Genomic DNA, 13,415 nt, shown 5'->3' with positions numbered 1-13,415 from the left:
CGGCATCTCCTGTGCAGCCAGGAAGGGGTGGCTGGGTGACTGTCCGAAGGAGGAATAGTCGTAAGCATTCAAAGCCCATGGGTCATCACCAACCTGTTCACGTTTCTAACAGATTTTCCCCACTCAGCGACACACCCGCTGAGAAACCAACTCTGATCATTGGCAGCTCTATTTTGAGAAACGTGAAGTTGGCCATAGTTAAGTGCATCCCTGGGGCCAGAGTGGGCGACATTGAGTCTTATTTGTAATGACTCCCGGTTACGCCAATCGGAGGTCACTAAAATTAATGTTGAGTCAGTGTGTACATATGCAAAAACAATGTTGGACACCGTTGGTTTCTCTGGACCCCTGCCAAATCTGACCAGTGATGACATGTATAGCTGCATGTCGTCATTCCGCCGCTGGTTGTCGAGATGGTGTCCAGCAAACGATGTGGGCTTTGTAGATCATTGGCAGATTTTCTGGGGAAGACCTGGTCTGATTCGGAGAGACGGCATCCATCCCACTTGGGAAGGAGTAGCTCTCATTTCTAGAAATCTGGCCAAGTTTATTAGTGGACCAAATCCATGACAACCCAGAGTTGAGACCAGGAGGTAGAGTCGCAGTCTAACACACTTCTCTACTCTTCTAATTCAGCAGTTACCCACCCAAAACCCTACGCAGAGTCACAGTCTAACACACTTCTCTGCTCCTCCATTTCAGGAGTTACTTAGTGAAAATCCTATAGTGACGGTGTCTGCCCCCCGACCATCGAAATTATTTAAATCAAAGGTAAACAGATGATAATATCAGATTATGATATTAATTTATTTTGTCTTACTGAAACCTGGCTGAGTGATGGAGAATATGTTAGCCTAAATGAATCCACCCCTCCCAATCATATTAATACTCCCATTCCTCGAGGCACATGCCGAGGAGGTGGAGTTGCAGCTATCTTCAACTCTAGCTGTTAATCAGCTCTAAACTTAAACTAAACTATAACTCATTTGAAAGCCTTGTTCTTAGTCTTTCGCACCCAAGTTGGAAATCATAGCAAACCAATTCTTTTCGTTATAGTGTACCGAGCACCTGGCCCGTACTCTGAATTCTTATCTGAATTTGCAGAGTTTTTGTCAACTTTAGTCCTTGAAACGGACAAAGTTATTATTGTAGGGGATTTTAATATTCATGTGGACGTTGAGAATGACAGCTTTAGTACTGCATTTATCTCTCTGTTAGATTCCATTGGCTTCTCTCAGAGTGTTCATGAACCGACTCGCTGTTTTAACCACACCCTCAACCTTGTTTTGGTATGTGGTATTGAAATTGAACATTTAATAGTGTTCCCACAGAATCCCTCTTTGTCCGACCACTGTTTGATAACTTTTGAGTTTGTATTGCTGAACTACACGCCATTGGGCAAAAATTTCTATACAAGATGTCTGTCTGATAGTGCTGTAGCTAATTTTAAGGATGCGATTCCATCAGCTCTAAATTCATTATCAAGTCACTAAGTAACAGAGGACTCCTATCCTAATTTCAGTCCCTCCCAAATTGATCATCTTGTTGATAGTGATGCAGGCTCGCTGCGAATGACACTCGACTCTGTAGCCCAGCTAAAAAAGAAAATAATAAAACAAAGACGGTTAGCTCCATGGTATAATACTCAAACTCACAAATTAAAGCAAATATCGCGGAAACTTGAGAGGAATTGGCGTTCCACCAAACTGGAAAATTCTCATTTAATTTGGCAAGATAGTCTTAAAACTTATAGGAAGGCCCTCCGTAATGCCAGAGCAGCGTAGTACTACTCGTCATTAATAGAGGAAAATAGGAACAACCCCAGGTTTCTTTTCAGCACTGTAGCCAGGCTGACAGAGAGTCACAGCTCTATTGAGCCAAGTATTCCCATAGCTCTGAGTAGTTATGACTTCATGAGCTTCTTTAATGATAAAATTCTAACTATTAGAAACAAAATTCACTAACTGGCACCGACTTATCTCTAAACTCAGGAACCTTTGAAAAAGCTGTAGAACCAGATATATGTTTAGACTGCTTTGCTTCCCTCAACCTTTACCAACTAACTTCAATAATTTCTTCATCTAAACCATCAACCTGCCTCTTAGACCCCATCCCGACTAGGTTGCTTAAAGATATTTTACCCTTAGTCAGCACTTCTATACTAGATATGATCAATCTATCTCTATCAACAGGCTATGTACCACAGTACTTTAAAGTAGCTGTAATTAAACCTCTTCTGAAAAAGCCCAAACTTGATCCGGATGTTTTAGCCAACTATAGACCTATATCTAACCTTCCATTTCTCTCTAAGATCCTGGAGAAAGCAGTAAGCTGGTTGAAGTCCTATTTATCAGATCAATTTCAGTTTGTTCATGTTAACGATGAGTCCTCCATGCACGGCAAATTTAGTCATGGAGTTCCTCAAGGATCTGTCCTCGGACCAATCCTCTTCACTTTATATATGCTTCCTTTAGGCAATATTATCAGGAAATATTCCATAAACTTTCATTGTTATGCAGATGATACTCAGTTATATCTATTGATCAAGCCAGATGAAACTCATCAGTTAGCTAAACTTCAAATGTGCCTTCAGGATGTTAAAACCTGGATGACCTGTAATTGTCTAATGTTAAACTCAGATAAAACTGAAGTTATTGTTCTGGGGCCTAAGCACCTCCGTGACGCATTATCTAAAGATATAGTTTCCCTGGCCTCCAGCACCACTGTGAGGAATCTTGGAGTTATCTTTGATCAGGACATGTCGTTTAAGTTAAGTTAAATTTCAAGGACCGCCTTTTTACACCTACGTAATATTGCGAAAAAAAAACTAGTCCATGCATTTGTTACTTCTAGGCTGGATTACTGCAATTCCTTATTATCAGACTGCTCGAAAAAGTCCATTAAGACTCTTCAGCTGATCCAGAATGCTGCAGCACGTGTTCTGACAGGAACCAGGAAAAGAGATCATATTTCTCCTGTCTTAGCTTCTCTGCATTGGCTTCCAGTAAAATCCAGAATAGAATTTAAAATCATTCTTCTTACCTACAAAGCTCTTAATGGTCAGGCACCATCTTATCTTAAAGAGCTCATTGTACCTTACTACCCCACCAGAGCACTGCGCTCCCAGAATGCAGGGTTACTTGTGGTTCCTAGAGTCTCCAAAAGTAGACAAGGAGCCAGAGTGTTCAGCTATCAAGCTCCTCTCCTGTGGAACCAGGTTCCAGTTTGGGTTCAGGAGGCAGACACCATCTCCACATTTAAGAGTAGGCTTAAGACTTTCCTCTTTGATAAAGCTTATAGTTAGGGCTGGCTCAGGTGAGTCCTGAACCATCCCTTAGTTATGCTGCTATAGGCCTAGACTGCCGGGGGATTTCCTATGATGCACTGAGCTCCTCTCTCCTCTACTTTCTCTCCCTCTGTATGCAACCTCATCCCATTATTGCATGTTACTAACACAACTTCTCCCCTTTCCGGTAGTCTTGTGCTTTCTCGTCCCTCTCCTCTCTCCTCCTTTCACTTCCTGCAGGTGTTTCTGGTTGCTATGATACATAATTTCTGTGGAGGCGATGTGCTGCAAGTAGGGTAGCCTACTTAATTTTAGTGAATGTAAAAATGTCACCACAAAATATGTCCAGCGCGGAAAGGCACTCAATGCCTCGTCACACTCCTGTCGTTTTTACCAGCTAGTAAAAACGCGGCACTCCCATTGGAATGAATTGAAAAAAGACGCTGGCGTCAGAGAAAACGCTTTGGTGGACATGGGACCTTAGGGTTGAAACTTTCCAAACAGCACTTGGAATGGAGCAAACCTTTCACTCCTCCTTTGGGGTACTTAGGGCCTGGAGTTATCCCCTTCTTTCTCTCAGGGAGAGACAAAGAGAGATATGCTGGATTCTTTTCTTTTGGCATAAAATAATAAAACCAACATTGGCTGGTTCACTACAGATTGTTTCAGAAATAAAAAACAGTCTCGAACTCAAGCAAGCATGCATTCTGGGCACCGGCCAACAGAACGCAACGTGACAGTCACACAAAATGCTGGAAACTCAGGCAACCTCCCACTGCAATGTAATATTTTTTTCAGTTTGACCATAAACCCATCCGTGATCGTTACATGATAAAGTTACGTTAACTGCACTTAGCTGACATGATACGTTGGCGTTTCAATAACTCTTTAATAACTTGGCTTTTCAAAGTGTATCTTTCACCAGAAAGGGCTGAGCACTGTCAGCATAGCTAAATGTACTGGATGAAAACGGTTAGTGAGCTAGACTAAATGTTATACATGAGATTCTTGCCACTCTGGTCGGGAAATGTGTTAATTAATTATAGATGATATGATTATTTTCTATAATAGTATTAATAAGTATTGTAATGAGAAATTTCAGACAGGAGATAAAGCACATAAAAATAGAAATAATGTTCTAAAGAATATTTTGGAATTTTCCTGGAAGATTTTGTCTTGTATTCATCATTTCATGTATCATTGTAGTCAGGGTGGGCAGTATTTATAATTAGTAGGCCATATTTGAAATACAAAATAGGAATGACGCCAACTGTCGCATCTAATAATCTGATGGTAGTGGACTGACTAGGCTGGATGTGCTGACATGCTGGGGTAAGCGTCTTGACTCACTTATGTTTTTAGTGTTTGTGTGTTGGTAGCGTATTTTGCAGCTCTAAGCGCAATCCAGTTAAACTTGGTAGGTTCTTCATTACAGCAGCTAATTATCTGCTTTACAGTTACAGTTAATTTATGCAATATGCAAATGAATTCATTAAAGAGAATGTCGTCGCTGAAACAGATCTTGGCTGTCACTCAGCTGGCTACCAGCTGTTATTTATTCAGGAAACAGATGCATAAGGAGAGAGCAAATATGGGTGGATAAAACAGTCCTGTTGAGCTTTATGCGTGACTCACAGGTCTCTCTTTAATATGTAGGCTACTTCATTCAACAATGAGCTGTTCCATGATACTGCCACACGAATTCTTTATGTTGTAAAGATTATGTTCATAGATTAAATAATCATATTGTATTGGGTTCCTGTGCCACAGAAGAAGGCAAATCATATGCAGCATCCTTCATATGAAAGCAAGTGGTTTAGTTTGCTATAAAAGACACAGGCAACAACAGTAGGTTAGGTAGCTGTCAGAAGTGGTTTAACCAGAACCCAAAAGCAGACAAAGACGGGAGGCCTTTTCACAAACTTTATTGCGAGGCTGGCAAGACAAGGTGGGAGCGAGTGATTGAGCTTGGTGGCAGACTCGACGGCAGGCAGGGTGTGCTGCTCCAGATAAAACAGGCAGGTATGGGCATAAGGGAAGGCGTCCTCTCCAGGGTTATACAACATAACAATCCAGCGAAGGCTTAGGAGAACTGCAGGGCTTATGAAGCAGCACAGAACGTCATTATATGGATCAGGTGTGTTAATCAGTCTGCCCGACAGGTGAGTGAGCCATCCCCATGCTTCCCCACCAGTCACGCCTCCTGTCAAACTGCAAAGGTAGAGAGAGAGGTCGAGCAACAGAAAGTAACAAAACACAGACAACCACACACCGACACTCCCAGCATAGTCATAGTTGAGACCTCGTGACAGTAGCAAGCGTGACATTTTAAAGTGATTTTATAAGACTTTCATGTAGATTAAAAAAAGGAAAATAATTGTATTACACAGAAATAACTATATTACAGATAACCAAAATGCAAAGCAATTCCCTAGAAAAAAACATGTTGCAATGACTATTTCTAACCTGAAGCATTTATTATTCAAAAAAGAGAAGATCTCAGGCCCACACACACTAAACAATATTAAAACACAATGTAACTTGTACTTTGAGTAGTTTATTTGCCAAGTACTTTTATACTTTTACTTAAGTAGGATTGTCAAATGGTATTTTTTTCTTTTACTTGAGAATTTTCTTATGAGAGTAATTTTACTTTTACTTGAGTAAAGATTCTCAGTACTCTACCCACCACTGGCCAGCAGCCACAGTACTGGTGCCGACATGGGTGAACATGAGACAGACAGCAGAGATTAAGGCAGCACTAAAAGAGAGTCAAAGCCAGCACAGCCTGAAGCATCAGTGATATGGTAAGATTAATCAATGATAAGACTTATATATTTATTGTTCTCAAGGACTCAGCTGAAGTTACTGCTTTACTTGAAGAGAGCTAGATAGTGTTTCTAGTTTTGAAAATGTATTGTACATACTTGCATAGAATTATCAGGAATACAGGAAAAAAAATCTCTAAAGACCCAGAGCCCCAGACAAAATCTGCCAGTTTTTTGCCCTACTCCACCCCTGCTTGACACTGACTGGCCTCTATGTTTTTACAACAGTATTTGTAGTAGTTTAATTTCAGCAAATGTGCTGTCTTTGGCCTTTTTTATGAACAAGTGATCTTGTGTTTTTTGTGTTCATGTTTAGTAAAAATATTTCTCAGAAACAGATCTCAGGTCTTTTATAATGCATTATTCAAAATGCAGGTAAGAATATAAAACAAGTTTAAATACTAAGTTTGAATAGTAAGAAAAAATAAGTCATGATTGGGCTCTAACAGCCTACTGTAGGTTTTTGTACAGCTGCTCAACCAACTCCAGTCACTGTGAGTGTCGAGCACAATAATAAACAGCAGAATCTTCAGTCTTCAAACTGTTCATCTGCAGATACAGCTGCTGTCTGCTGTTGTCTCTGGAGATGGTAAACCGGCCTTGAACTGACTGAGAGTAGTAACTGCTGCCACCCCTGCTGCTGATAGTGGCAACCCACTCCAGTCCTTTTCCAGGAGCCTGTCTGACCCAGTTCATATAATAGCTACTGAATGTGAATCCAGAGGCTGTACAGGTCAATCTGTGGGATTCTCCAGGCCTTTTAACCACTGGTTCAGATTCTGTCAGAGTCTGACCATCAACACCTGTTAATAAAGAACAGTAAACCATCACATGCAACAAACTGACACATTACAAGAAAACATTAAATAAAGATCAGTGAAGATCTTCACCTGGCCAGCAGACAGTTAAAAGCAGCATTCCTGTCCTGTAGTCCATCATGTTAAATTGTGTGTGTGTAAAATGTGTGTGAATGTCAGTTTCTGTTTGAGCACTTAGGCTCAGTGTATGAATGTGTAGTGTAAAAGTGCTTTGAGTGGTCAAAAAGACTAGAAAGGCGCTATACAAATACGGAGTATTTACAACATACATACAACCCTGCAGTCACATTAGCGAAGGCGGAAAACAGCTACATTAACCCTAAACTTAATATGAATTTCCCACAAAAGTGGAATTTTGTCATTTGTCAAGTGATCCTCCAACAATTGTTAATGTTAATAGGTAATGACAGTCAGACAGAGAAGATTTGTTTTGGAAAATGCCTCCAATGTATATTTAATATTATTATCTTTTACACAAAACATTTTATTTTCCTTTTACCTTTTTCATTGCTGAATATGTTGGTTTCTCTCTGTGACAGTGAACTGGTGTTGAAGTCATTAGTGGTCTGAGGGCTCCTCCTTTGGTGGCTTCATGTTACAATTGTTCAGGCACTGAGGGGTTTTTGTTCAGGTGCACAGTCACAGAGGCTGGCTGTGTCAACTGTTCACACTTCACACCTGTGGAGGGAAACAGTGAACAGTCAGTGTGCTGTGATCATACTGTCAGTGTCTCTGCCTCAGTGAGACTCACAGGATCCAGCAGCAGCAGCAGCAGCAGAGCTACAGAGAACATGGTTGGTATTGAAGGTGATCTGATGGGAGCTTCTCTTCTTCTGCTGCAACTGACAGCATGATATCAAGTCTTTATAGCAGACTGTGAGGAAGTTCTTTGTGTAGAGTAGGACACTGACAGGCTATTAGGGAAAGATGAACTGTGTGTCACAATTAGTCGATGCTTGGAATTGTGCTGAATATTTACATAAAAAACAACTAACAAACAAACAAGTAAATATTTACTAACATTGACAAGAGAAGTGTCTTCAACTAAAGACTCATGCCACTCACACCAAGTGTTTCACTGAGCTGCACGGGAGCTTATTCCTGTGTATGGTCATCAAACTGCTCAACTCATCCCCCTTTGTCACAGTATGGACAACTGTGGACTGCGAGGCTGCTGAGGTCTTGTTGGTTTTGCTAAATGGACTTTGTTATTTCATTTTCCGTAACTTCTGATACAGTGCAATACATACTGGTAACATGCTGAGGGTTTGTCATGCTGTGACGGTTTTTGGGAGGGAGCCAACAGGGTGCCAGTGCCCCTGTAACACAACAGATCTTGGACCCCCTATGGCCCCCCTCTGAACGAAAAGTCTACAATAATCATAGTAATATATCTTCCTTGCGATGATATGGCACTGATGCGAAAGGCAGAACAAAAGTGTCTCAACTAGTGGGATCCTTAGGACGTTACACCTCCACTGTCCAGCGTCGTGTCAAGGTAGTTATCCCTGATAGAAAGTGTTCTCCCTGCCGCTGGAGCACACGTGCATTCAAAGTTGAAGGCAGACTTTCTACTTCACGAAAGTAAATGAAAAATATAACGTGAAGTGTTTTATCTATCGTTTTAGTATTGTTTTATCAACGAGGTTTTTGCAGAGCAAGCTAGCACACGGATTATAAGAACGCTTTTATAGGCAAACGTTAACGTTACGTGTTATTGAACTTCGTATTATTCATTGCACTGAATTGAGAATGTCTAAACAAACATAAGTACTTTGCGATAGTCTTATGATGTTATAACTGACCACATAGATCACTTAATCATCCATGTTACTGTTTGGAAACTAGATCTAGAGAGTCTGTCACATTTTTCAAGTAAACTGCTCCTACAAATATCTACACCATTTTGATGCCCACTAGAGTGTGATCACATTGTATTTGATTTTATGGTGTTAAATCATCTAAGGTGATGTCTGTATGTTTTTTCCTTTATTTGAAGAATATTTTATGTGGTTTAAAACAAGTAAAATGGCTTAAAAGTTTGAATGGTTGGCCTGCTGTAGCAGCCTCACGGCAGTAGGTGGCAGTGTGAGACTGTGGCTTACCCTCACAGACCATGATCAAGATCGCATGCTCCACTGTTTTCCCTCAATAACTGCAGAGATTTCAGTGAGGAATCACCACGTCTCTGTCTCACCATTTTTCCTGTATTTCAGGTTAGTAATGTGTTAAAATATCCCATAAATCACTGTAGTTTGTGGGTGAATGCTGACAGATAAGTTGAGTTAGAGTACAAGAGTAAAATGTTAAAATGTTAAAATTGTTGGGGATATGGTTTCACATGAGGGCCGCCGAGAGTAACAATAGCGGCGTGGTACACTCATTTACTCTGTTAATGAGCATGTTAGCTTAAGATGCTACAATAATCCATCCTAGATCTGAATGAATGAAATAATCTCATTAAATACTCCTTTCTTTACATAGTTGAATGTGCTGACAATCACACAAAAATTATCAATGGAAATCAAATTTATCAACCCATGGAGGTCTGGATTTGGAGTCACACTCAAAATCAAAGTGGAAAACCACACTACAGGCCGATCCAACTTTGATGTAATGTCCTTAAAACAAGTCAAAATGAGGCTCAGTAGTGTGTGTGGCCTCCACGTGCCTGTATGACCTCCCTACAACGCCTGGGCATGCTCCTGATGAGGTGGCGGATGGTCTCCTGAGGGATCTCCTCCCAGACCTGGTCTAAAGCATCCACCAACTCCTGGACAGTCTGTGGCGCAACGTGGGTGGATGGAGCGAGACATGATGTCCCAGATGTGGTCAATTGGATTCAGGTCTGCAGAACGGGCGGGCCAGTCCATAGCATCAACGCCCTCCTCTTGCAGGAACTGCTGACACACTCCAGCCACATGAGGTCTAGCATTGTCTTGCATTAGGAGGAACCCAGGGCCAACCGCACCAGCATATGGTCACACAAGGGGTCTGAGGATCTCATCTCGGTACCTAATGGCAGTCAGGCTACCTCTGGTGAGCACATGGAGGGCTGTGCGGCCCCCCAAAGAAATGCCACCCCACACCATTACTGACCCACCGCCAAACCGGTCATGCTGGAGGATGTTGCAGGAGGCAGAATGTTCTCCATGGCATCTCCAGACTCTGTCACGTCTGTCACATGTGCTCAGTGTGAACCTGCTTTCATCTGTGAAGAGCACAGGGCGCCAGTGGCGAATTTGCCAATCTTGGTGTTATCTGGCAAATGCCAAACGTCCTGCATGGTGTTGGGCTGTAAGCACAACCCCCACCTGTGGACCTTGGGCCCTCATACCACCCTCATGGAGTCTGTTTCTGACCGTTTGAGCAGGAATGTTGTTGTTTTTTTTGAATAATGTAATTTAATAAAACTATAACTAAGTTACTGAAAATATCCTGTTACTGAAACAGATAACTGTAAGTTACTGAAACATACTAAAACATTACATTATATATTAAACAAGACATTTTGAAAGCTTGAACATTTCTTTTGTCTCTTTTGTCCCGGATTGAATGTGCCCCTCTGACAAAACATCTGGCCCCATCAATATTATTGGTTTAGAACCGCCACTGTCGTCATGTATATAAGGGACCATAAAAATGTTGGTGTTCAATCTGCAAATCATCTGGAAGACTTTTTTGTATTTTTACTGAAATGTACATTTTTGTGTCACATGCATGATATTAATCAATATCATTACAAAGATACCGTTTCACTACACTAATACAGCATTGCATGAAACATTTAACATTTTACTTTAAAGGACAAACAACAAAAATGTATTTTTTTTCCTTAAAAATAAAGAATAATATTTTATTTGTTTGTGTAGGTTGGAACTTCAAAATTCAATCAGTCACTACTCAGACTTTCCATCACTGAGAGTAACACAAATAATACTGAATATTGCCATTGGTAGTGGTAAATAGAGGAAGTAGTTTTTGTACAGCTCTCCTGTTGTTGTCTCTCACTGTGACTCTCTGGCACAATAATACACAGCAGTGTCTTCAGGCTGCACATTCTGTCCGTTTAGAGTCACTCTGTTGTTGGAAGAGTCTAAGTCGATACTGAACTTGGTCTTTAGGGAATCTTTGTAGTGAGAGCCTCCTGTATATTTCATTCCAATCCACTCCAGTCCTTTCCCTGCAGGCTGTCTGATCCAAGCTGTGTAGTAGCTGCCAACAGAATAAGAGACCTGACAGGTGATGGTCAGACGTTGACCTGGCTGCACAGTCACAGAGGCTGGCTGTGTCAACTGTTCACACTTCACACCTGTGTAAAAAGAAAATATGAAACAAATTATCAAGTTAAACTGCAAAAGAAGAACTGCTGACTTTGTCAAATCCAGAGAGACTCACATCCAGCTGCCAACAGCAGCAGCAGAGCTACAGAAAACATGGTTTATGTTGAAAGTGACGTGCTGTGAACTCCACTGACAGCCTGATGGGAAGTTTTTATAGCTGAGTAACAAGGAAGGTCACTGAGTTTGCATAGAATCAAACACATGAAGCATCAATGTTGGTCTAACTGGAGCCAATAGAAGAGTCTGTTGACTGTTATTATATCTGCAGAGTGAAAACATCCCTGGAAATCACCTCTGCTTTACATATGATGTTTAAATTTCATAACACATTATTTTATTGTTACTATTTGTAAGTGGATATTTACATGAATCACAGATAATGGAAAACATATTCAATAAAATCAGCTTTGCACAGTGTGTTTAGCATGTTTAAATAAATTATTAAAACACACTTTAAACATGATGCGATCTGTTTTCTTCAGATCATTTATTTACTGTCAGCACCTCCTACATCACATTCATGATCATGAACTTCAAACCTCTGAGCACATTTCTTTGTAATTGCAGCATTTATTTATTTATTTATTTGCTCACTTACTGTATTCACTGCAAACAGCAATACAGAGGCAGCAGCCAGGATCATTTACATAGTAAGAAAAACTTAAGTCTGATGCTGCTGGTTTGAAGGATTGCATAAAAGACCTAAAGGTCTTCAACTTGAAGACAAAGACATATAGCCCTTTAAAAAGCTGCTCAAGAACTGAAACCTGAGTGACTAAATGCAAAAAACTAAATATTTTTGAAATATTATTAGATGAAAACTAAAGTAGTTCACACATTTATAAGTTACCTTTGTGATTTTCACAAAATTTTACCTTTATCTGTGTCTGATTATGTCAAAAATAAAAATATCATTCTATGTGGTTAACTGTTGATGTTTGTTTGTTGTTTTTGTTAAAACTTAAATATGCTGTCTGACTTTTCTGTTCAAAATGTGCTGAATCAAGTTAACACCTTACTTTTGTTTAGGGTAGAAAAGTATCAACTATCACAGTATCCAGTGTTCATGAGCAGCAGGAGTGTTAAACTTTAGTTCAGTCCAGGGTTCAAGTGTCAGTCAGTTAAGATCAATGAGAACACCAGATCTGAGTGTCTCCTTTTAGAAACAGAGGAGAGAGAAACTTGACACTGACTGCCCTCTAGTGATTTTATGTGAGAAACAAATTATTTTCTCTTTCATACTGACTCACTTTAGATTCCACATAATTCAAAGACATTATTGTATCTAAATGTATAGACATGTATGTATTTGTAACTTCAGAAAATAGATTGTTGTGTTGTGGCAGTTTTATGAACTGAAGTGATCTTCACTGTGTTTTTTTTTAATGTGTTTAATGTTTGATACAAATATTTTTCAGAAAAACTCTTCAGGACTTTGTATAATACATTATTCACAAAAATATGTAATGTAAAATATAATGTAAAACAATAAATAAAAATAAATATAAACAATAATATATAGAACAAATCATGTAATATGAATGTTAAGAAACGACATGCTTGGTCTCTACCAGCCTGAAAGATGAGTACTGTATGTTTTTGTACAGCTGCTGAATCAACTCCAGTCACTGTGACTCTCGAGCACAATAATAAACAGCAGAATCTTCAGTCTTCAGACTGTTCATCTGCAGATACAGCTGCTGTCTGCTGTTGTCTCTGGAGATGGTAAACCGGCCTTGAACTGACTGAGAGTAGAATTTGCTGCTACCACCAGTATAGATATAAGCAATCCACTCCAGTCCTTTTCCAGGAGCCTGTCTGACCCAGACCATTCTGTAGCTGCTGAATGTGAATCCAGAGGCTGTACAGGTCAATCTGTGGGATTCTCCAGGTCTTTTAACCACTGGTTCAGATTCTGTCAGAGTCTGACCATCAACACCTGTCAAAAGGATAAAAAAGAATCAAGTGAAATAAGCTGCTGACACAAATAAAAGATAAAGTTAAGATCAGTAAAACTCTTCACCTGCCCAGCAGACAGTTAAAAGCAGCAGTCCTGTCCTGTAGTCCATCATGTTAAACTGTGTGTCCACTGTTCTCTGTCATCCTCTCTGCAGTCAGATAAGTAGAGGTGGAAGACATC

General features: G+C 40.2%; 1 gene segment (V, D, J or C); it reads right to left on the bottom strand.

Annotated features, from left to right (window-relative positions):
• Nucleotides 1–10,939: 10,939 nt before the first annotated feature.
• On the bottom strand, nucleotides 10,940–11,381 carry LOC119917589. The segment is given in 2 exon segments: nucleotides 10,940–11,244; nucleotides 11,331–11,381. Coding segments are annotated over 2 exon segments (345 nt in total).
• Between the last annotated feature and the right edge of the window lie 2,034 nt (nucleotides 11,382–13,415).

This window comes from Micropterus salmoides, unplaced genomic scaffold, assembly GCF_014851395.1.
Source record: "Micropterus salmoides isolate LMB-PRFRI ecotype aquatic unplaced genomic scaffold, ASM1485139v1 Ms_hic_scaffold_10, whole genome shotgun sequence".
NCBI lineage: Eukaryota > Metazoa > Chordata > Actinopteri > Centrarchiformes > Centrarchidae > Micropterus > Micropterus salmoides.
The sequence above is the reverse complement of the archived record's forward strand: the minus strand, read 5'-3'. Positions and strand labels throughout refer to the sequence as shown.